General features: G+C 38.2%; 1 protein-coding gene across 11 annotated transcripts in view; it reads left to right on the plus strand.

Moving 5' to 3' along the window:
* The window catches only part of ANKRD31 (ankyrin repeat domain 31), a 173,014-nt gene that overhangs the window by 128,156 nt on the left and 18,778 nt on the right, over positions 1-26,080 (plus strand). For 9 of the 11 annotated variants that reach the window (XM_063810360.1, XM_063810362.1, XM_009449014.5 and 6 more), the window contains 4 exons: positions 532-619; positions 5,509-5,605; positions 7,906-8,896; positions 21,732-21,872. In XM_063810360.1, the coding sequence (XP_063666430.1) occupies positions 532-619; positions 5,509-5,605; positions 7,906-8,896; positions 21,732-21,872 (1,317 nt within the window). The remainder of the gene's footprint in view (positions 1-531; positions 620-5,508; positions 5,606-7,905; positions 8,897-21,731; positions 21,873-26,080) is intronic. The other 2 variants (XM_016953135.4, XM_054685044.2) reach the window with 1 other exon arrangement.

Consider the following 26,080-nt stretch of genomic DNA (forward strand, 5'->3'; position numbering starts at 1 on the left):
GAGAAGGATCAGGGCAGAGTGAATTGAAAGCATTCCAGGCAGGAAGATTAGTACTGACAAGGGCATGTAGGAGTGGTATTAAGTCCCCTTTGTGAATTTTTGAGAGCATAGTGTTTTGTATTTCTAAGATTATGTATAAGATTTTAATAGTGTGCAATGAAAGTCATAAGGCCTTAAAGTGAACTTGTTATATGTATGCACTTTCAATGTTATGTGATTTATTTTTCTCCTACACCTATAGTTTCAACAGAAGTCAGTGAGAAATTGATTTCTTGTGATTGCTACTTTTACATTCTATTTTCCAGGAGATCTACTACATAATTCAAAATATATTTGTTTGCTTTTGTTCAAATCTGCAACATTTATACAGTTAAGCTTATACAACGTATGAGTACATTTTGAGCATAAAGAGGAATGAGCATTTTTAGGAACACTTTCTTTAGTATTTTATTTACTCTGTGTTTGTCAATGGCATATCAGAGAGCATATCTACCCCTTTATAATGAAGTTTCAAATATTTTTATCTGATAGCATCAGACCCTCAGTGCCATTCTACAAGATATAGAAGAAAAACAAGAATATTTATTAGAGTTTGAAATAAGAAACCCTGAAGATGCAGGTAAATATAGACTCATACTCAAGTATGATATTTTCAGATACCCAAGGTCATCTTCTTAAGGTACATATTTATTTCAAAGCTCACAAAGGCTGAAAAAGTGGTCTTCTATTTTTATGTGAGAGGATTTAAAGTGCTAGGAATTATTAATATCATTAAAAGTAGACTTACATTAAAAGTAAGTCTCAAGTAGACTTGTAATGATAGCTAAAAGGCTGATTTTATCATGATGCAAACCAGTAGTTTGTGTTGTTAAAGATACTTCTAGATGCTGGCGGGCGCTTGTAGTGCCAGCTACTCGGGAGGCTGAGGCAGGAGAATGGCATGAACCCTGGAGGCGGAGCTTGCAGTGAGCCAAGATCGCGCCACTGCACTCTAGCCTGGGTGACAGAGAAAAAAAAATACTTCTAGATGCAAAGTGTTGCATGAGTAATTTGAGAGACATTCAGAACTATGATCAGAGATAAGCTATACCAGTGATATGTTTAGATAATCCTATGACAGAAAATGTAAGATTGTGACAAGAGATGAGATTATGTTACCCTGTGGGTTGTCAGCTTCACCCAGCTATGGTAACCCTTAAAAGTAGATCAGAAATAGTGCAGTGGAAGGTGGTGCAGCAGTGACACAAGGTAAGCAAATCCTCCTACTTTCAGAAGAGCATATGTAACAGGTGGATGTCTTACTGCAAAGATATCTTCCTGTTTTCAAAACACTGAAGATTCAAAATAGCAAATTAGACTTTGATCCCTGACCTAATAATCTTATTTTCTCAAACTTCAGTGAATATATGCAAGCCCTTGATGACTCACATATTTTTTGAGTTATGATTTATAAGGTGGAAAGTAGTTCCTGATAAATTCAGATCTGTGAATGTAAAAATTAGTTAAAAGTAGTAGCTAAAAGTAAGGTAATTTAAAGTACCTCATCAACCTTTTGTATAGCAGGATATAACTGTTCATCTCTTGTCCTAACTCATGTTTGTATAGTCTTTAAAAAAATGATCTCCTTTAAAATTTTGCACATTCTACTTTTCGTCCTGGCCTAACATGGTACGTGTTATGTTTGGAGGAAACTAACATAAAATAATTCATACCCCCAAACAAAAATGTACAGTTAGTATATTTATTTCATTTACTATTTGTAATGTCTTTTGCATCCAAGATGATTTTTCCAAGTTTATAATTTTTTTCATTATGAAAGTCATACAGATATACTTCGAGAAAAAGAGAAAAATGCTAAAATTAGCTACTGTCCCATCACAATATTTTGTTGTTTTATTTCCAGGCCCCCCTCCCCACATTTTTTTTTGTCTAAGAACATAGTAATGCAATTGGACCTCAATAAAACTCTTAAAAACATAGTTTTGGTCATGATATATATGGTAATTTTGCATTTTTTTCATAGTCTTCATTCTTAGTGTTTAATAAATGTTCCACAGCTTCCTAAATTTTTCCCTTTTTGTTGAACATTTGATTTCCAATTTTTTGCTGTTCTACAATATGTAGCTTTTTCCACACGTATTATCTTCTTAGGAAAGATTAACAGAGTTTTAACTATTGGTCAAATTATATAAGCATTTTAAATCTATTGATTTATATTGATAAATTCTATTTTATAGATAGTACTAATTTTCACTTTGGAAGTGAAAATACTGATGCTACTAGCAGTGTACACGTTAGTGTCTTTGTGTACACTGCTAGTAGCATCAGTATTTTCATTTTAAATAACCTTACGAGTTTAATAAGAAAAATATGCCTGATATTTTCATTTGCCATGTTGCTTATTAGTGGTGCTTTTTTTTTTGAGATGGAGTTTCACTCTGTCACCAGGTTGGAGTGCAGTGGTGTGATCTCAGCTCACTGGAACCTCCGCCTCCCAGGTTCAAGCCATTCTTCTGCCTCAGCCTCCCGAGTAGCTGGGAATACAGGCGCATGCACCATGCCCAGCTAATTTTTGTATTTTTAGTAAAGACAGGGTTTCACCATGTTGGTCAGGATGGTCTCGATCTCTTGACCTTGTGATCTGCCCACCTCGACCTCCCAAAGTGCTGGGATTACAGGCATGAGCCACTGCGCCTGGCCCAGTGGTGCTTTTTCACTAGTTTTATTCCCTATTTTGAGAACTGTTTCTGTTCTTTGTTTATTCATCAAGTGGAGCCTATTTATATAATACAGTTATTTACTCCTTTTCTACCATAACTGCTGCAAATACTTTTTCAGCCACTTGTCTTTTTCTTTGCAATGTGTGTTAGTTTTTGTTTAAATATATACAATTACAAATTCTGTAGACTAAAAATTCATTGGCCTTTTTCTATTTATTTGAATGCCTCTAAAATTAGAAACTTCTCCCCACCACCCCCAGGTTTTTGTAGTTTAATTTTATTATATTATAACCAATACATTGAATAATCTTGATGCCTTTATTTTTGTCTTACTGCCCTTAAGGAAGGAGAGGTAAGGCAGTGGGACCCTGGAGCTCTTGGATGGTAACTAATTACTGACTGTGGTTGGCTCTGCCACTCCCTGACAGGTGTTTAAAACTCAGTCTCTGGAGAGCAGTTTTCTAAGACTCTTCTGAAATTTCTCTATGGTCCATCAGGCTGGAACTTCTATGATGTGGGCAATACACATTGCCCTTTCCCTGTGCCCTCTCAGTCTTCTCTCAGCTTCTATTTTTTTTTTCTGATGGACCATCCTACACAGACTCTCACTCTCAGATGGAAGCCCTCATAGGCAGGGTCACAGGGCAGGCTTCACAACAAGTCCTCAGGACCTTTGCACCTCAGGCCCATTGTTAGAAGGGAAGACAATTACTTCTCAGCTCAGCAGCAACTTTCTTTTGGCCCTGCTGTGGTAGCTCCTCATTTTTCAAGGTCTCTAGGTGTTCAAGAAGGAAGCCAGATACCAATTCATTGTCATGTCAACTTAGAGTTCAGCTAGGTTCTCTAAATAATCTTTTGAGGAACTTACCCTATTAGGCTTGAGGTAAAGAAGAGAAGACCCTTTACCCCTTACTCTTGCTGCTGAATATGCAGATTCCCACTCAGGTAAGCAACTGCTCTCTAAAGAAATCTTTTTTCAGACTCACCCTCCTCCACATCTGACACTTGTGATAGCTTTGATCTGGCTGAGGGATCTGAGTAATGAGTCCCATTTTGTACATTTCTTTGAAAATTTTTCTTAAAGAGACCTTGCACTCACTTTTCTATCAGTTGTCAACTGAACTGCTTCAACTGAACCGAGGCAGAAAATTGCCATTGTTAACATTTTGTATATTTTTCCCTAAGTATTTTAATGCATAATTCATCTGAAATTTTTTTCTGTATTTAAGATAAGGATAGAATAGGTTTACTCCGTATTACTACCCTATTACGCATCCCTATTTGTTGAATAATTTCTCTCATCCTCATTGTTTTGTAATGTCTAATGAAGTATTAAAATCTTACACATATTAGGACAATTCTAGATTCTCTTTAACATACCATTGATTAATATCATCTTTGATAAAGAAGTGTGTGATACCAAATTATATATAAAATTTATTTCTGTTGTTTCTTAGAGAAACATACAGAATATTTTAAGTTACTATAGTATGTTATTTTTACCTATGGTTTAAAATTCAGTTGGAAAAGCTGGGATGACAGGGCACATAGATAATTTAAAATGTCTTTTAATAAACAGTGTCAAATCTGCTGAACAAAATTATGTCTAAATTCTTATTGATTGTACACATTTTCCCCCTTTGTTAGCATATGCATCATGTCGTGAAACTAATCCTTAGCCACAGTATTAGGGCAATAGAAACTGCTCTGAGGACACTGACTCAATACTTACCAAATCATGTGTCTGATTTGCTGAGGGAATTTCTAAAACAAATTCTACCTCTGAACTTCATGTCATTTTCTACCACAGATTGTCTCAAGTTACTTTAACCAGAAAAATGTGCATTGGTCCAAAAAATTAGGAAAAATTTTAAGAAAGAAAGCCGAAAGTGAAAGAAACAACAAGTAGCTTAAAAGAATTAAAATATATGCATTTAACCCTTTCAGTTTCCTACTTGGGAATCTGGATTTGTACATAACCCACATTTATGGGTAATCATGTGGATCTGTGTTGGGAGAAAGGTCATTATGCCTTTACTTGGAAAGCAAAGGAAGAAAGTTGGGAAAATTTAAGTAATTATTGTAATGGTGGTTTGTAAGATCTATAGGTGACCTTAGGTATCATATAGTACAATGTAAATGTTATAAATGCAAAGAACAAGAACTGATAGCATGATTCTATTTTTAGAATTAAAAAATTCTATTTTTTAAGTGCATATAATGTATAATTATATATAGTGTAAGTATTTAAAATAATAAATATATAACACAAATTTTACAAACATACATACCCCTAAAGTATCAACAGTAACCGCCCTTGTTGAATACATTAGAGAAGAAGCAGTGGGGTGAGTAGGGATACTCTTACTTTTCATCTTTGTAAATATTTATATGGCTTGAAAAAATTTTACAATGTTAATGTATTCCTTTTGTATTTTAAAAAAATGAAATAATTTTAACAAAATATCTTCCTTTACTACCTTCATTTCACAGGTAAGAAAGCTAACCATATAAGTTACATGTCTAGGCTCACAGAACTTAGTGGGGCAGCAGGATTAGAACTCAGGCTGGCCTACTGTTTTACAGCATTCTTATCTATACACTTCAGGGCATTTCCATAGATTGACATTGTTAAATAAGCCTTAATTGAGATATCTGGGCTATTAATATTGGGGAAGATCATAGGGAATAACGCTTTTTAAAATTAACAATAGGGCTAATTCTCGTATGACCAAATTTGACATTCACTCTCCCTCAGTTAGCTAACTTTTTATTGTCATGTTTCTAGAACAATACATTGAAAAGATGTTAAAGATAAAAAAGATTATGGATAATGTGCTTGCCAAGCAGAAAGCAGAAAGGGATGATCTGGCTAAAAAATACAGGTGAGTAGAAAAAGAAAAAAAAGAGTGCTTTTGAGTTTCTAGAATTTATCCATTTTTAGCTGCAATAGTTGTCTAGAATTTCTTAAGAATACAAACACTGCTTGGGGCCAAATAATGACTTTATGAGGTTGTCTAATCTGTTACTACCATGGAAAATTATACTTCCCAGAAAGGTATTTTTCTACACTATTACTTGGGATAGTCAAAAAAGAACATTTCGGTATCTTAAAAAGTTGTCTACAGTGGAGAATTTTATGAAAGCCTTTCTGGTTGTGAATCCCACAGGCAAATTTATTTCTTTAGCACACTCAAATTTTCTACACTAAAAAAGTTTCTTTTTTGCTGTCACAAACGTCCTTCTAAGCAGTTGATCAATCAGTTGATTAATTTTGTGTTTTATTGTATTTCTAAAATCTCAAGGTCCTTAAAGAGTTTTATCCTGATTATATTGGTTATATACCTCTTCTCATATTTTTTTGTGAAAAAAATGTTACATGTTTTTTTCTTGTTTGGGCATTATTTTTTATTAGTTTTTAATAGGCTTAGCTACTTACACTCCCTATTCTTTATTCACATTCAGTTTTCTAAACATGTCCTTATATATTCTTCTCCTATAATCATTTAATGTCTATTACATATTCAATTTTTTCTGAACTTATTTTAAAAAATCAATTTTCTATTTTTATTTTTAATCCCCATTTTGCCTTCTTCTCCAGTGAATAGCTAACACAAGTTCCCTTCTGTTTCCTCCTTGTTTTCCTGTCAATATAAAGCAGTGAGCTTATATAACCTACATATGGGTAATTTTAGGGGACTTTGGAGAGGCTTGCTTGAATTTCCTTTAGTGTCCTGTGGTTAACAATGTACTATACCTGGAATTTTCAAAAGTTCCTGATCAATTGGAGTTTCAATACATAAATTCTTATTAATATTGCTATAAGACTTCACATCTTGGTGTGGATAATCTTAAGTTTTGTGTCTGAACTCCTTGTTTCACATAGTTTTAAGTTTGATATTATGTATTTCTTTTGCATTTTATGCTACCAGTTGTTTGCTAATATGAATCCTTCTTCTTGCTGACTTTTTCACTTATGTGTACTACTTCTTTTAACATCCAGTCTGCTGGGAATTTAGTATCAGCTCTAAACCTTGATAGGAGAGGCAAGATATATCTATATTATTGCTTTTCCTTAAAACAGCAGCTCTTAAACTGTGGTCCAGGGACCCATGGTGGGGTTCCTGAGACCATTTCACAGGATCTGTGAAGTCAAAACTATTTTTTAATAATAATAGTAAGATGTTATTGCTCTCTTGCTCTCATTCTCTCGTGAATGTACAGTGGAATTTTTCAGACGCCACATGATATATGATAAAGCCTGATGGAATGTGTTGTGTATTCTTTTGTTTAAAAAGTTTCTCAGTTTTAATTTCTAAAACACTAAATACTGATAGATATTCATATACACAAAAGCTGTTTGGGTTCCTCAGTAATTTTGAAGAGTACAAGTAGTTCCTGAGACCAAAATGTTTGAGAACCACTGAAAACAAAGTGTCCAATAATCTGAAGGTCAGGGTGGGATTGGTGGGCATAATCAAAAGACAAAAGTATGAAGATGTGAAAAGCCATTTCCTCTTTCTTAGTCCTCAAGGTCTTGAGAAATTCAGTTTGGGGAAGACACACAGAATGATGCTTTCCTCGGTAGTCCCTCTGGACTTGGAAGTGTCTTCATACAGGTTCAAAATACAACTACAGTAATTACTTGGGGAACTAACTTTTCTCAGGTCTAGCTGAAGTATGATTATTCACAAAACAATCTTGTTCTTCCAAAGCTAAGAGAACCTGAATAGAACTTTCAAATTGTACTTACTAATAAACAGGTAAGCAAGCCCCAAATTTAAAGAACGATGGCTCTCCTTAGCCACCAATTGCTACCTTCCAACCAACGACTAAATAGATGTTTAGATAGATGATCCAAGTTTTGTTTGTCTTTTAGAGTTGACTCCCAATTGATAATAATTACATGAATATAAAATCTTGATAACCTTACTGTCACCTCCTTAAAAAAAGGGCACACTTACTTAAATAAAGGAATCAGTTTCCTCTCAAAGGAAATATTTTGCGTCAACAGGCTGCAGGTGGTCAGATTAAAAAAATCAAAGGCAATAAATTGCACAGGCATAGTTTTGTGTATTTTAAAGTGATTAAAATTTGGAGACAAAGTATCTTTAACCTGTAAGTGACCGCTTTGAAAAGTTTTCTGCTGTTATTGCATTTTTTCTCTTTCTGTTTCTTCCTATAGGGTATCCATAGAGTCATTTAAGCATGGAGCCCTGAGAGAACAATTGGCCAACTTGGCTGCAAGACAGAAGAGCCTTTTAGTTGTGGCAAAAAAACAGAAAAAAATAAGCCTGAAAATTCAAAACTGTAAGAATGTTACATCATTGCCTTGTCTTAGTTTAAGGAAGCTCCCACCCAGATCAGAAATCTCTAGTGAAAAGGACAGCCAAGAGCTCACCAGTCTGGAAAATTTAGAGCATCCCCAATCAGGTTCACTTTCTCCTGTTTCTGGAAGCATGCAGGAAACACAATTGTCTCTGGAAACTTGGAACTACAGCCAAAATACCAACATTTGTCTAAATTCAGAGGCAGTGAGAAGGGGAGAATTTTCTGGAAATGATATGAATTCTAAACAAAATGTCAGTGATTGTACCTTGGATGGTTTTCCAAAATCCAGACATTCAGATGGCACAGAGAAGAATAAATTACCATCCCAACCTGTTGCTTTTATTGGTCAAACAGAATATTCACAGAAAGAGAATGATCTTACAGAAGCTACAGACAAAGACCATGAATTCTATGTTTCTTCCCCAGTAATCGGCAAATTAAATATTTCAGAAACTGCAAGTGTCCTTGCCGAAAATGCTGCCCATCCATCAAATATTATTTGTGATCAGGACCTTTCCAATTATGATCCCAAAAGAGGAAACAGAAAAACAAGTTCCCAGCAATCACCTACAGGGGCATCAGAATCTCTGGCACATCAAGGGATTGCTGTCTTAGGCAGTGATACAGTGCATCAGATGAAACCATATCTTAAAAAATCAGTTTCTGTTGTTCCATGTGCAGATGACAGTCAGATCTCCTCTTCCTCTGGATCTGGGCAACAAGATACAATAAAAAAGGCTCTAAACTACAGTAGAGCTCCTAAAAAGAAATGTATTCAGATAAAAGATTTGATATTACTAGGAAGAATTAACCCAGGAAATAACATTCTGGAATTCAAAACACAGGTACTCTATATTTTTTTCTCTAAAATCATGCAAATTTTATAAATAAGTGAGTAAATGTTGCTGTCACATAATATAGACATTTAGCTCTGATTAGGGAAATGGGGTTTTGCTGAGCTTCCTGAATGGAGAGACACAACCATTGTATTCTTAGCAAGTGAATTCATATTTCTGGAATTGCCCTGATACATTTATTTTTATTTTACTTTTTTTAATTTTAATTTTTAAGTTCCAGGATACATGTGCAGGATGTGCAAGTTTGTTACATAGGTAAATGAGTGGCATGGTGGTTTGCTGCACCTGTCAACCCATAACGTAGGTATTAAGCCCAGCATGCATTAGCTATTTTTCCTAATGCTCTCCCTCCCCCAACTGCACTCCCCAACAGGCCCCAGTATGTGCTGTTCCCCTCCCTGTGTTCACGTGTTCTCATTGTTCAGCTCCCACTTATAAGTGAGAACATGCAGCGTTTGGTCTTATGTTCTTGCGTTAGTTTGCTGAAGATAATGGCTTCCAGCTCCATTCATGTCTCTGCAGAGGACATGATCTCGTTCCTTTTTATGGCTGCATAGTATTCCATGGTGTATATGCACCACATTTTCTTTATCTGGTCTATCATCAATGGGCATTTGGGTTGATTCCATGTCTTTGCTATTGTGAATAGTGCTGCAGTGAACATACATGTGCATGTATCTTTGTAACAGAATAATTTATATTCCTTTGGGTATATGCCCAGTAATTGGATTGCTGGGGCAAATGGTATTTCTGGTTCTAGATCTTTGAGGAATCGCTACACCGTCTTTCACAATGGTTGAACTAATTTACATTCCCACCAACAGTGTAAAAGCATTCCTATTTATCTGCAACCTCGCCAGCATCAGTTGTTTCTTGACTTTTTAATAATCGCTGTTCTGAGTGGTGTGAAAGGGTATCTCATTGTGGTTTGATTTGCATTTGTCTAATGATCAGTGATGTTGAGCTTTTTTTCATATCTTTGTTGGCCATATGAATGCCTTCTTTAAACCTGACAAAAACAAGCAATGGGGAAATGATTCCCTATTTAATAAATGGTGCTGAGAGAACTGGCTAGCCATATGCAGAAAATTGAAACTGGACCCCTTCCTTACACCTTATACAAAAATTAACTCAAGATGGATTAAAGGATTGGAGGTTCCAAGATGGCCGAATAGGAACAGCTCCAGTCTACAGCTCCCAGAGTGAGCGACTCAGAAGATGGGTGATTTCTGCATTTCCAACTGAGGTACAGGGTTCATCTCACTGGGGCTTATCGGACAGTGTGTGCAGCCCACGGAGTGTGAGCCGAAACAGGGTGGGGCATCACCTCACCAGGAAAGTGCAAGGGGTCCGGGAATTCCCTTTCCTAGCCAAGGGAAGCCATGGCAGACGGTACCTGGAAAATCGGGACACTCCCACCCTAATGCTGTGCTTTTCCAGTGGTCTTAGCAAACGGCACACCAGGAGATTATATCCTGCACCTGGCTTGGAGGGTCCCATGCCCACGGAGCCTCACTCACTGCTAACACAGCAGTCTGAGATCGAACTGCAAGGCAGCAGTAAGGCTGAGGGAGTGGCGTCCGCCATTGCTGAGGCTTGAGAAGGTAAACAAAGTGGACGGGAAGCTCGAACTGGGTGGAGGCCACTGCAGCTCAAGGAGGCCTTCATGCCTCTGTAGACTCCACCTCTGGGGGCAGGGCATAGCTGAACAAACAGCAGCAGAAACTTCTGCAGACTTAAACGTCCCTGTCTGACAGCTTTGAAGAGAGTAGTGGTTCTTCCAGCATGGAGCTTGAGATCTGAGAACGGACAGACTGCCTCCTCAAGTGGGTCCCTGACCCCTGAGTAGCCTAACTGGGAGGCATCTCCCATTAGGGCCAACTGACACCTCATACTGCCGGGTGCCCCTCTGAGACGAAGCTTCCAGAGGAAGGATCAGGCAGGAACATTTGCCGTTCTGCAGTATTGGCTGTTCTGCAGCCTCTGCTGGTGATACTCAGGCAAACAGGATCTGGAGTGGACCTGCAGCAAACTCCCAACAGACCTGCAGCTGAGGGTCCTGACTGTTAGAAGGAAAACTAACAAACAGAAAGGACATCCACACCAAAACCCCATCTGTATGTCACCATCATCAAAGACCAAAGGTAGATAAAACCACAAAGATGGGGAGAAACCAGAGCAGAAAAGCTGAAAATTCTAAAAGTCAGAGCACCTGTTCTCCTCCAAAGGAATGCAGCTCCTCAACAGCAACGGAACAAAGCTGGATGGAAAATGACTTTGACAAGTTGAGAGAAGGCTTCAGACAATCGGTAATAACAGACTTCTCCGAGCTAAAGGAGGATGTTCAAACCCATTGCAAAGAAGCTATAAACCTTGAAAGAAGATTAGACAAATGGCTAACTAGAATAAACAGTGTGGAGAAGACCTTAAATAACCTAATGGAGCTGAAAACCATGGCACGAGAACTACGTGACACATGCACAAGCTTCAGTAGCCCATTTGATCAACTGGAAAAAGGATATCAGTGATTGAAGATCAAATGAATGAAATGAAGCGAGAGGAGAAGTTTAGATAAAAAAGAGTAAAAAGAAACGACAAAGCTTCCAAGAACTATGGGACTATATGAAAAGACCAAATCTGCATCTAATTGGTGTACCTGAAAGTGACGGGAGGGAGAATGGAACCAAGTTGGAAAACACTCTTCAGGATATTATCCAGGAGAACTTCCCCAACCTACCAAGGCAGACCAACGTTCAAATTTAGGAAATACAGAGAACACCATAAAGATACTCCTCAAGAAGAGCAACTCCAAGACACATCATTGTCAGATTCACCAAAGTTGAAATGAAGGAAAAAATGTTAAGGGCAGCCAGAGAGAAAGGTCGAGTTACCCACAAAGGGAAGCCCATCAGACTAACAGCAGATCTCTTGGCAGAAACTCTACAAGCCAGAAGAGAATAGGGGCCAATATTCAACATTCTTAAAGAAAAGAATTTTCAACCCAGAATTTCATATCCAGCCAAACTAAGCTTCATAAGTGAAGGAGAAATAAAATCCTTCACAGACAAGCAAATGCTGAGAGATTTTGTCACCACCAGGCCTGCCTTACAAGAGCTCCTGAAGGAAGCACTAAACATGGAAAGGAACAGCCGGTACCAGCCACTGCAAAAACATGCCAAACTGTAAAGACCGTCGATGCTAGGAAGAAACTGCATCAACTAACAAGCAAAATAACCAGCTAACATCATAATGACAGGATCAAATTCATACATAACAATATTAACCTTAAATGTAAATGGGCTAAATGCTCCAATTAAAAGACACAGAGTGGCAAATTGGATAAAGAGTCAAGACCCATCAGTGTGCTGTATTCAGGAGACCCATCTGATGTGCAGAGACACACATAGGCTCAAAATAAAGGGATGGAGGAAGATCTACCAAGTAAATGGAAAACAGAAAAAAGCAGAGGTTGCAGTCCTAATCTCTGATAAAACAGACTTTAAACCAACAAAGATCAAAAGAGACAAAGAAGGCCATTACATAATGGTAAAGGGATCAATTCAACAAGAAGAGCTAACTATCCTAAATATATATGCACCCAATACAGGAGCACTCAGATTCATAAAGCAAGTCCTTAGAGACCTACAAAGAGACTTAGACCCCCACACAATAATAATGGGAGACTTTAACACCCCACTGTCAACATTAGACAGATCAACGAGACAGAAAGTTAACAAGGATATGCAGGAATTGAACTCAGCTCTGCACCAAGCAGACCTAATAGGCATCTACAGAACTCTCCACCCCAAATCAGCAGAATATACATTCTTCTCAGCACCACGTTGCACTTATTCCAAAATTGACCACATAGTTGGAAGTAAAGCACTCCTCAGCAAATGTAAAAGAATGGAATTTATAACAAACTGTCTCTCAGACCACAGTGCAATCAAACTAGAACTCAGGATTAAGAAACTCACTCAAAACCACTCAACTACATGGAAACTGAACAACCTGCTCCTGAATGACTACTGGGTACATAACAAAATGAAGGCAGAAATAAAGAAGTTCTTGGAAACCAATGAGAACAGAGACACTACATACCAGAATCTCTGGGAGACATTTAAAGCAGTGTGTAGAGGGAAATTTATAGCACTAAATGCCCACAAGAGAAAGCAGGAAAGATCTACAATTGACACCCTAACATCACAATTAAATGAACTAAAGAAGCAAGAGCAAACAAATTCAAAAGCTAGCAGAAGTCAAGAAATAACTAAGATAAGAGCAGAACTGAAGGAAATAGAGACACAAAAAACCATTCAAAAAATCAATGAATTCAGGAGCTGGTTTTTTGAAAAGATCAACAAAATTGATAGACCGCTAGCAAGACTGATAAAAAAGAAGAGTCAAATAGAGGCAATAAAAAATGATCAAGGTTATATCACCACCAATCCCACAGATATACAAACTACCATCAGAGAATACTATAAACACCTATATGCAAATAAACAAGAAAATCTAGAAGAAATGGATAAATTCCTGGACACATACACCCTCCCAAGACTAAACCAGGAAGAAGTTGAATCCCTGAATAGACCAATAACAGGCTCTGAAAATGAAGCAATAATTAATAGCCTACCAACCAAAAAAAGTCCAGGACCAGATGGATTCACAGCTGAGTTCTATCAGAGGTACAAAGAGGAGCTGGTATCATTCCTTCTGAAACTATTCCAATCAATAGAAAAAGAGAGAATCCTCCCTAACTCATTTGATGAGGCCAGGATCATCCTGATACCAAAGCCTGGCAGAGAAACAACAAAAAAAGAGAATTTTAGACCAATATCCCTGATGAACATCGATGCAAAAATCCTCAATAAAATACTGGCAAACTGAATCCAGCAGCACATCAAAAAGCTTATCCACCATGATCAAGTGGGCTTCATCCCTGGGATGCAAGGCTGGTTCAACATACACAAACCAATAAATGTAATCCATCATATAAACAGAACCAAAGACAAAAACCCCATGATTATCTCAATAGATGCAGAAAAGGCCTGCGACAAAAGTCAACAACACTTCATGCTAAAAACTCCCAATAAACTAGGTATCGATGGGATGTATCTCAAAATAATAAGAGCTATTTATGACAAACCCACAGCCAATATCATACTGAATGGGCAAAAACTGGAAGCATTCCCTTTGAAAACTGGCACAAGACAGGGATACCCTCTCTCACCACTCCTATTCAACATACTTTTGGAAGTTCTGGCCAGGTCAATCAGGCAGGAGAAAGAAATAAAGGGTATTGAATTAGGAAAAGAGGAAGTCAAATTGTCCCTGTTTGCAGATGACATGATTGTATATTTAGAAAACCCATCGTCTCAGCCCAAAATCTCCTTAAGCTGATAAGCAACTTCAGCAAAGTCTCAGGATACAAAATCAATGTGCAAAAATCACAAGCATTTCTATACACCAACAACAGACAAACAGAGAGCCAAATCATGAGTGAACTCCCATTCACAATTGCTTCCAAGAGAATAAAATACCTAGGAATCCAACTTACAAGGGATGTGATGGACATCTTCAAGGAGAACTACAGACCACTGCTCAACGAAATAAAAGAGGACACAAACAAATGGAAGAACATTCCATGCTCATGGATAGGAAGAATCAATATCGTGAAAATGGCCATACTGCCCAAGGTAATTTATAGATTCAATGCCATCCCCATCAAGCTACCAATGACTTTCTTCACAGAATTGGAAAAAACTACTTGAAAGTTCATATGGAACCAAAAAAAGAGCCTGCATCACCAAGACAATCCTAAGCCAAAAGAACAAAGCTGGAGGCATCACGCTACCTGAGTTCAAAGTATACTACAAGGCTACAGTAACCAAAACAGCATGGTACTGGTACCAAAACAGAGATATAGGCCGGGCACGGTGGCTCACGCCTGTAATCCCAGCACTTTGGGAGGCCAAGATGGGTGGAGGTCAAGAGATCGAGACCATCCTGGCTAACACAGTGAAACCCCATCTCTACTAAAAATACAAAAAAATTAGCCGGGCATGGTGGTGGGCGCCTGTAGTCCCAGCTACTCGGGAGGCAGAGCTTGCAGTGAGCCGAGATTGCGCCACTGCACTCCAGCCTGGGCGACACAGTGAGACTGCGTCTCAAAAGAAAAAAAAAAAACAGAGATATAGACGACCAATGGAACACAACAGAGCCCTCAGAAATAACACCACACATCTACAATGATCTGATCTTTGACAAACCTGACAAAAACAAGAAATGGGGAAACGATTCCCTATTTAATAAATGGTGCTGGGAAAACTGGCTAGCCATATATAGAAAGCTGAAACTGGATCCCTTCCTTACACCTTATACAAAAATTAATTCAAGATGGATTAAAGACTTAAATGTTAGACCTAAAACCATAAAAACCCTAGAAGAAAACCTAGGCAATACCATTCAGGACATAGGCATGGGCAAGGTCTTCATGACTAAAACACCAAAAGCAATGGCAACAGAAGCCAAAACTGACAAATGGGATCTAATTAAACTAAAGAGCTTCTGCACAGGAAAAGAAACTACCATCAGAGTGAAGAGGCAACCTACAGAATGGGAGAACATTTTTACAATCTACCCATCTGACAAAGGGCTAATACCCAGACTCTACAAAGAACTTAAACAAATTTACAAGAAAAAATCAACCCCATGAAAAAGTGGGTGAAGGATATGAACAGACACTTCTCAAAGGAAGACATTCATGCAGCCAAAAAAACACATGAAAAAATGCTCATCATCACTGGCCATCAGAGAAATGAAAATCAAAACTACAATGAGATACCATCTCACACCAGTTAGAATGGCAATCATTAAAAAGTCAGGAAACAACAGGTGCTGGAGAGGATGTGGAGAAACAGGAACACCTTTACACTGTTGGTGGCACTGTAAACTAGTTCAACCATCGTGGAAGACAGTGTGGTGATTCCTCAAGGATCTAGAACTAGAAATACCATTTGACCCAGCCATCCCATTACTGGGTATATGCCCAAAGGATTATAAATCATGCTGCTATAAAGACACATGCACATGTATGTTTATTGTGGCACTATTCACAATAGCAAAGACTTGGAACTAACCCAAATGTCCATCAATGATAGACTGGATTAAGAAAATATGGCACATATATACCATGGAATACTATGCAGCCATAAAAAAGGATGAGTTCATGTCCTTTGTAGGGACATGGATGAAGCTGGATACCATCATTCTCAGCAAATTATCGCAAGGACAGAAAACCGAACGCTGCATGTTCTCACTCATAGGTGGGAATTGAACAATGAGAACACTTGAACACAGGGTGGGGAAAATCACACACTGGGGCCTGTCATGGGGTGGGGGTGGGGGGAGGGATAGCATTAGGAGATATACCTAATGTAAATGACGAGTTAATGGGTGCAGCACACCAACATGGCACATGTATACATATGTAACGAAACTGCACGTTGTGCACATGTACCCTAGAACTTAAAGTATAATAAAAAAAAATTTTTTTAAAGGTGGATTAAAGACTTAAATGTAAAAACCCTAGAAGAAAATCTAGGCAATACCACTTGAGGCATAGGCGCAGGTAAAGATTTCATGATGAAATCGCCACAAGCAATTGCAACAAAAGCAAAAATTGACAAATGGGATCTAATTAAACTAAAGAGCTTCTGCACAGCAAAAGAAACTATCATTAGAGCGAACAGGCAACCTACAGAACGGGAGAAAAATTTTGCAATCTATCCACCTGACAAAGGTCTAATCCAGAATCTACAAGGAACTTAAACAAATCCTCAAGAAAAAAAAAAAATGATCCCATTAAAAAGTGAGCAAAGGACATGGACACTTCTCAAAAGAAGACATTCATGTGGCCAACAAACACACCAAAAAAAGCTCAACATCACTGATCATTAGAGAAATGCAAGTCAAAACCACAATGAGATACCATCTCATTTCAGTCAGAATGACGATTATTAAAGTCAAGAAATAACAGATGCTGGCGAGGTTGCAGAGAAATAGGAATGCTTTTACACTGTTGGTGGGAATGTAAATTATTTCAGTTCTTTAAAAATTTTTAGGCTTATTGTATGGCTTAGCTCATATCCTGAAGAATGTTCCCTGTGCAATTGAGAAGAATATGTATTTTCCTGTTGTTAGGTGAAGTTTTCTATAGATGCCTGTTAAGTCTAATTGGTTTATAGTGCCTTGTTAAAGTCTTCTTTTTCCTCACTGATCTTCTGCCTGTTTGATCTATATAGTAGTGCCCCCTTATATGCAGGAGCTATGTTCCAAGAACCCTAGGGGAAGCCTGAAACCACAGATAGTCCCGAACCCTGTATATACTGTTTTTTTTTCTATATATACATACCCATGATAAAGTTTAATTTATAAATTAGGCACAGATTAACAATAATAATAAAAGAAATGATTATAACAGTATGCCAGCATCACTACTCTTTTGCTTTGGGATGTTATTAAATAAAGATTACTCAAACCCAAGCCTTGCAATCTGATAACCTAGATTTCTACCAAGTGACTGATGGGCAGGTAGCATATGCAGTGTGATTACTCTTGACAAAAGGATGATTCACATCCTGGGCAGGATAGAGTGGGACAGTGTGAGATTTCATCACACTCCTCAGAACATTGTGCAATTTAAAACTTGTGAATTGTTTATTTCAGGATTTTTTTTTTTTGAGACGGAGTCTCGCTCTGTGGCCCAGACTGGAGTGCAGTAGTGTGATCTCCGCTCACTGCAAGCTCTGCCTGCCGGGTTCACGCCATTCTCCTGCCTCAGCCTCCCGAGTAGCTGGGACTACAGGCACCCGCCACCACACCTGGATAATTTTTTTTTTTGTATTTTTAGTAGAGACAGGGTTTCACTGTGTTAGCCAGGATGGTCTTGATCTCTTGACCTTGTGATCCACCTGCCTCAGCCTCCCAAAGTGCTGGGATTACAGGCATGAGCCACCATGCCCGGCCAAGAATTTTTTATTTAATATTTTCCAACCACTGTTGACCATGGAAAATGAAATTACAGGGGACTACCATACGTTATTGAAAGTGGGATATTGAAGTATTTTACTGTTGAACTATTTCTCCCTTCATTTCTGTTAATTTTTATTTCATGTATTTTCATGCTGTTTTGTGTTTTAAGTGCATATATGTTTATAATTGTTATATCTTCCTGATGCATCGAGCCTCTTAGCATTATAAAATGTCCCCCATCATCTCTTGTAACAATTTCTCTTTTAAGATCTAGTTTGTTTGATATTGTATAGCCATTCCAGGTTTCTTGTGGTTGCGGTTTATATGATATACTTTTTCTGTCCTCTTACTTTCAATTTACTTGTCTCTTTGAATCTAAAATCTGTCTCCTATATGCATTATATAGTTGGGTCTTATTTTTTTTAGTCCAGTCTGATAATCTCTGCCTTTTGACTAGATTGTCTAACCCATTGACATTTCATATTGTTATTAATATTGTTGGATTTATGTCTTCTATTTTATTTTTTGTTTCAATATACCTCATATCTTTTTGTTCCTCTATACTTCCTTTATTGCTTTCTTTTGCAATCGGTGAATATTTTCCAATGTAGAATTCTAATTTCTTTAATGACTTTTCATCATATTTTTTGAGTTGTGCTTGCAGTAGCTGCTCTAGGACTCAACATACATTTTCACTTATCAGAATCAGCTTCAGATTCATACTAACTTAATTCCAGTAAAATATAGAAATGTTACTTCTGTAGAGCATTATTCCTTTTCCTTTTTATGATATTATTGTTATACATATTATGTTTATAAATTTATAAACCCAACAATACGTTGATATAATTATTGCTTTGTAAAATTTTGTGACTTTTAAAGAAGCTGATGGAAGAAAGGAAAGCAATACATATTTATAGCTTTTGTTATACCTACCTTCTTATTTATCCTTTCTGGATTGTTACATTTATTTTTGTAGATTTGAGTTACCATGTGGAGTCATTTCCTTAGCCCAATAAAGCTTTGCTCCCACCTACCTCTTTTGTGCTACTGTTGGCAAATATATTACATTTCTATAAGTTATAGGCCCAGCACTAACTTCTGTATCTATTGTTTTTTATAATTGCTTTTCAAAATCTGTTGAGACAAAAAGAGAAGAAATATGCACTTATACTGTCTTTTATAATACATAATTACCTTTACTGGTACTGTATGTTTTTTCATGTGGATTCATATTAGCCTATAGGGTCATTGGCTTTCAACCTGAAGAATTCCTTTATTATTTCTTGTAAGGCAGATCTCTTAGCAACCAATTTTCTCAGTCTCTCAGTTTTTGTTTATCTGGGAATGTCTTTATTTTGCCTTCATTTTTAAAAGATCGTTTTCCTAGATATAGGATTCTTAGTTAATAGTTCTTTCTTTGTACACTTTGAATATGTCATTCCACTGCCTCTGGCCTCCATTGTTTGATAATAACACAGCTGTTAATCTTCTTGAGTTTCCCTTGTAAATGATGAGTTATTTTTCTCCTGCTGCTTTTAATATTTTCTCCTTGTCTTATGACTTTTGATATTTTTACTATGTGTCTGTGGATCTCTGCATTTATCCTACTTGAGTCATTGAGCCTCCTGAATGTGTAGATTAATGCTTTTCAGTAAGTTTGGTAAGTTTTTTTTTTTCTTGTTGTTGTTGTGACGCAGTTTTGGTCTTGTTGCCCAGGCTGGAGTGCAGTGGTGCAATCTCAGTTCACTGAAACCTCCACCTCCCAGGTTCAAGCGATTCTCCTGCCTCAGCCTCCCAAGTAGCTGGAATTACAGGAGCTTGCCACCATGCTCAGCTAATTTTTGTATTTTTAGTAGAGACAGGGGTTTCACCACGTTGGCCAGGCTGGTCTCAAACTCCCGACCTCAGGTGACCTGCCTGTCTCAGCCTCCCTAAGTGCTGGAATTACAGTTGTGAGCCACCGTGCCCGGCCAGTTTGGGAAGTTTTTAGGCATATATTTCTTCAAATATTTTTTCTGCTTCTTTTTCCTCTCCTTCATTATGCATATATTGGTATGCTTAATGGTGTTCCATATTTCTCTGAGACATTTTCATTTTTATTCTCTTTTCTTTGTCTTGCATACTCTGTATCAATATCTTCAAGTTTACTAATTCTTTCTCTTGCCAGTTTAAATCTGTTGAGCCTCTTTGGTAAATGTTTTATTTCAGTTATTTTATTTTCCAACTCCATAACTTCTATTTGGTTCTTTTTAAATAAATTTTTCTTTTTTATTGATATTCTGTATTTGATGTGACCTTGTCATCATTCCTTACTTAATGTCTTTAATTATGGTTTTCTTTAGTTCCTTGAACCTATTTATAATGGTTATTTTGAAGTCTTTGTTAAATCCAGTGTCTGGTCACTCTCACAGGCAGTTTCTCTAGTCTGTTTTTTTTCCCAGTGTGTGTGTCATACTTTGCTGTTTCTTTGTATGTCTCATAACTTTTTGTTGGAACTGGACATTTTAGACAATGCATTGTAGCAACTCTACCCCACCTTCTCTTGGACTTCTTATTGCTATTTGCTTGTTTGTTTAATTACTGGCTAGATTGTTTTAGTGAAGTCTGTTTTAGTGAAGTCCCCACTTCAGTGCTAAACTTCCAATGTTGAGCCTCAGGGACTAAAGCCTTGGCCACCTGTTTCCCTGACCTCCCTGACCACCCATGGCTCTTAAGCTCCACTTACTGCCCATTGACTGTTTTATTGTTTTCAACAATGTCCTAGGGGGACAAATTGCTCTACAGACTAATCCAAGCAAAGGTGGGCTCCTTTGAAGGGATAGTTCCCAAGGTCAGGGTTTGAAGTTTATTATGAACCTAGGAAGGCTCCTGCCAGCTCTTTTCCCAGTTGTCTCTTACAAACTCGCCTGCCTACAGCTTAGCCTACATCTCAAATGAATCTACCAGTCTACTCACAATTGCCTTTTACCACAACTTCTACTATTTCTGATAGTGCCCTTGAGCTTGAACTTCTTCATGCTCTGTTGCAAATGAAGTTAGTTCCTTCGGGAGGAGATTAGGAGCTATCTGTTCTAAGGCTTGCTTCTCTTCTCAGGCAGAATCCCTGAGCCATGGCCCTGGAGCTGAGGGTGGGGCCAAAGGTGATTTTTCAAGTGATACTCTTGCTTTAGGAGCTGAGCATTCGGTGGAGGGGAGGCAGTAGCTTCATGTCTTTTCCGTTTGCCTCTCCCAATGTGAAACCACCACCTTACAAGCCAAGGCAAGGGTGATTGGGATCCCAGCATTCTCCGTGGTGCCGTGCCAAAGGTGGAGCCTCTGTCTCACCACTCAGAGCTGGGCAGGAGAAGGGAGCCTCCACCCTTTGGTTATAGCTGCTGGCAACTTAGCCTTAGCAACAGTAGCTGGGGGCAGGATGAGAAATGCTGAAGTTATGCCCCTCCCAGGAAGACAGCCCTGTAACAGGGAGCCCTGTAGTCTTGACTACAGCAATCTAGAGTGGAGTCTCCACTTCACAGAGCTGTGAGTGGGGAGGGAGGATGCAGTCTTGGTTCAAATACCATAGACTCTCACCTTTTTAATCTGATTTTTGTAGATTTTGTTGACTAGATGGTTCATCATTTGCTGCATGCCCTTATGACCATTTCTAGATACATTAAATTTATATACAAAAATACATCAGGTGTTAGGGTATATCTGGTCCCTGTTACTTTGTCATGGCCAGAAGCAAAAATTCACATATTTCAGCTATTTTTGACCTTAATTTCTGTTTTATTTTTCACTTCAGGAGACTACCCACAAAGCCAGTATTTTATTGAATGGTAAACTTAAGGTAGAAAGTGGTCAGATTTATAAAAACCCAGTCACCTGGCTCAAGGATCTTCTGGGAGGCAACAGTTATGTGACCTGGAATTATGCTTGGAGTAAGGTGGGTCATTCTTAAGTTTATCTTTAACTTCATATTCAAATGGAAAAGTACATATTTTTATGATGAAAGTATTTTTTAGGGAAATCTGAAAGATCTCCAAGCTAGTTTTGTATTCATGTGTTCATTCTGTATATGCTGTATGCATATCATGCTACATGCATGTCACAGAATGAACACATCACTTTCTCCCACAAGTCCTATTTGCCAGAATTCCCCATGGGCATGGTTGCATAGCTGACTGCACCTTCCGTTTCTTACTCCTTATCTAGTCTCAGAACTTTTAATGCCTTTAATCTTCCCATTTGATCTCCCAAGGGATTTCAGGTCTTTGTATGGAAAATTTGGAACCACTGGTGTATTGGTAACTTAGTTAATATGTTATTATTCTAATGAAGTAAAGCAAAATCTCCTAAATACAAAAGAAATGGGCAAGAGGCCTAAGGCCCTCAGATATTATCATGTATTTTTATGTTTGAACATGTCCTTATCCATGAATTGCTAGCCCTTCAAAATGAATTACTTTCATTTAGACCTCCTAGACTTAGTAGCCTCCCTGTCAGTTCTGGCTTCTGAGTTATAAGCCCAGTAATGACTGATGTTCTTGAGGTCTAGTGTTCATCCACCTGCAGACTTCAGGGACAGTGTTAAAATTATTCTTCAGGAAAGTCTGAATCTTCAGACATCTGCCATGACTGTTTCGAAGACTAGAAGATACACTCAACCTCTACTATTACAGTAAACCTCAGTGTACCAGTAATAGGAAGCACAGCTTTCTCTCCTCTTTTTTGTTTAACCCAGGTCTGCCCACTCTCCCTCCCAGTCCCCTTTGTGCCCCTAAAGTCTATATTCTGTGTCCCAGATTCTGTGCCCCAACCCTGCATTCTGGTCTCCTAGACCTCATTGGCAAGTGTATCTAGCACTGTTTCAGTTCCTTCACTTACATCAGCACATTCTGGATTCTATCTGCTATATGGTCTGTCTGACTTTTTCCCAAAGTTTGTTTTTGTTTCCCACTCCTGGAGTCACCAGGCCATCTGCTTTCAGTTCGTCTTAGCCCCTTTACCCTATCCTTTCCATGGATTCTTAATTCATATCTAAATGTTAGTAATTAGCATCTTGCCCATGAAAATCCCTTTTTGTTACAAGGTTTCTTAAACTTATGATAGATTATACTGTTTTGCTGAAACTGAATCTTAGCTCACAGGACAGATAGCATACTGAATGCTGTAGCTTAGGTTCTTTTGAGCTCAACATGCCTGTGCTGCAGTGTGCCTGGTGATGACTCCATTTGCCCACTCTGTTTCTCCATTAGAACTACTGTTATTTCCTGCCTTTGAATAGCTGGCTGTAACATCATTTGGCCCTTACTCTGTACTAATGCCTCATTTACATATCTCATTGACTCTAGCATTTTCTCATAGCCATGTCAATTAGAGTTACACTGTTTAGCACCTATGTGATGGTGAAGCCACATGCAAATGTGGGCACTAAAAGTAGGGCAATTATCAGATATAAAATATTCCTACAGATTATCTAAACAGGCTTATTTTCTTTAGATTATCAAAAAAATGAAAACGGAGTTTTAAAAATTACTATGGGCACTGATGTACTTCTAGTAAATACCCCAAGCTGAGAAACATTACCCTAGTGATTTTCTTTACAATATTTAAAAGGCTCTTTTAAAGTCTTTTAAAGTTTACCACAGAAACCTCTGCCTCTTCTTGTCTTGGAGTAACTCCTAAATTCAGTCACTTCTTGAGGAAAGGAGCTTTTTGCTACATGGGTAAATGTGAACATTTCTACTGACTAGTTCTGAGAGTGGTGGGGGTGGTATGGGACCGGGGGTGGTATGGGACCAGTAGTGGTTGGTGGTCAGGCAAGGAATGCCAGAAAACAAGGTATTGCCCTGTATCTGACAGAGTGACAGAGCCAGTAGGTGCAGAGATGACTCAAACTCCCAACCCAAGCAGTTGCTGAACAGCTTTGCCAAGGAAATCCTGATGCTTACTCAGAGGGGGCATCACTGACTTCTCTCCTGCAGCCTCCCAGCTGTTGGACAGCATTCTGGTGTGGCCGAGTGATTTGTGGGTGGGAGGCAGCAGACCAAGCTAGTTCCTGGTTCCACTCTTTATAAGTTATATTATCTGGGCAATGGTTTTCAATCACATTGGAATCACTTGAGGGCCTTTAGAAACCACTAGTGCCTAGTAGACTCCAAGCCCATAACTTCTGATCTAATATCTAGGTGGGGATCAAGTGGCAGTATTTGAAAAAGCATTCCAGGCAATTCTAATGTGCAGCCTCAGTAAGAATGATTAATCTAGGTCAAGCCATTTCACCTTTCTGAACTTCAGCTTTCTTATGTATAAAATAAGTAGTGCTAGGTGATATCTAAAGACCCTTCCAACGTAGCGATTGTGGAGCTTGAATAGCACTGTTTGATTTATAAAGCAGTTTTACGCAACAACTTTATCAGGCAGGAAGATCAACTATTATTTCTGTTCATGGATATGAAAACAAAGGTTTGGAAAGTTAAGTGACCTGATTTAGCCTCAAGGCCAGCCAGAACCAGGACTAGAACCTGATCTTCTGATTCCCTGTACATTCTTTTCTGTATTTATGAAGGCACAAGAGAGGCACACATTCCTTTCATTAGAAACAGGTTGCTCTGAACTCAAAAGAGCACACAGTACAATCTAGCCACCTTTATGAATGTATGCAAAGCCTTAGTCATGTGCAGCAACTATTGCCCACTTCCACAGGAAAAATGCCTTTCTGTGATACAGTTGCAGGATGAAAATCATAAGAATCATAAGAATGGAAATGATGGTTTATTTTTGTAAATACTCAACAGTGAATTACTGCAGATGAAAAGTAGGCTGCTATTTTAGGCAGTGCTTCAAGGAACACTAGACAGATCTCTTCTGCAAACATACTTCCCATCCGGATGCCTCCCTGAATTTCCATCCTTATTTCCGCCCTTTCCACTCCTTTGGATTTAGTGATCACTTTTTTCTGTGGTTCCCCTCACCCCCCAACACATACTTTTCAAGAACAACTCCTCTCACCATCATGATTAGGAATATCAAGATACGGAAAGGTTGGGGTGGGAGCATAGAAACTGATGGAAGTTGTTCATCTCGACAGACAGCCTTATTCTGTCAATTACTCACACTGTCAATGTGTCCTAAACCTCCTATGAACCTAGCTTCTACTCAGCTACATTTTAGAACAGAAAGAAGAAGAAGGAGATGGTTAGATATGTGATCTCTTTTAAAATACAAATATCCAGGAGTTTTGGATCCTGAAAATAGAAATAATGTGAAGGGCTTTCTCTTGCCTCTAGCTACATAGAGTGTTGGGAGTATGAAAAAAGAGTCTGGAATGGGGAGGTTGGTACCATGAAGGTGAGCTTTACCTGCATCATCATTTCCATAGAAACAGCTCTTCCAAGGCAGTTTTTGCACTTTGAAACTACTTTCTGTCTTATATTATGAATTCCTAAAGAAATATTTTATTTGAGAAATATTTTTATTTTCTTAGCCACAATGTATTTTGTGTTACAATGAATTTAAAAGAAAACCTACAGTTTTTTATTGGTTTCTTTCCTTTTTCCACCCTGAGATAAAAAGCAATTATTCTTTCTTCCTTCTACTCCTCTTGGAGCAGTGAAACTTTGTAAGATTGACTTCTTAAAACTTGCAATGGAATAAAAGTAGTTATTTGATCATCCATGAACAGATTTCTTTTCTTTCTTTTTTTTTTTTCTTTTTGAGCCAGAGTCTCACTGTCTTGCCCAGGCCGGAGTGCAGTGGCCTGATCTCAGCTCGCTGCAGCGTCTGCCTCATAGGTTCAAGTGATTCTCCTGCCTCAGCCTCACAAGTAGCTGGGACTACAGGCGTGCACCACCATGCCTGGCTAATTTTTGTATTTTTAGTAGAGATGGGGTTTCACCATGTTGACCAGGCTCAAACTCCTGACCTCAGGGGATCCCCCCACATCGGCCTCCCAAAGTGCTGGGGTTACAGGTATGAGTCACCATGCCTGGCCATCCACGAACAGATTTCTATTTCAATACCAACAAATGGTTTTTCTGAAGATATATGAAAAATGGGATGATACTTTCAAATAAAATGGAGTCCCAGAAGGGAAGTATATGCAAAGGTGGGTTATGTTTCATTCTTTTTTGATGCATATTATTACATAAG

Source organism: Pan troglodytes, chromosome 4 (assembly GCF_028858775.2).
Source record: "Pan troglodytes isolate AG18354 chromosome 4, NHGRI_mPanTro3-v2.0_pri, whole genome shotgun sequence".
In the NCBI taxonomy this organism is placed as follows: Eukaryota; Metazoa; Chordata; class Mammalia; order Primates; family Hominidae; genus Pan; species Pan troglodytes.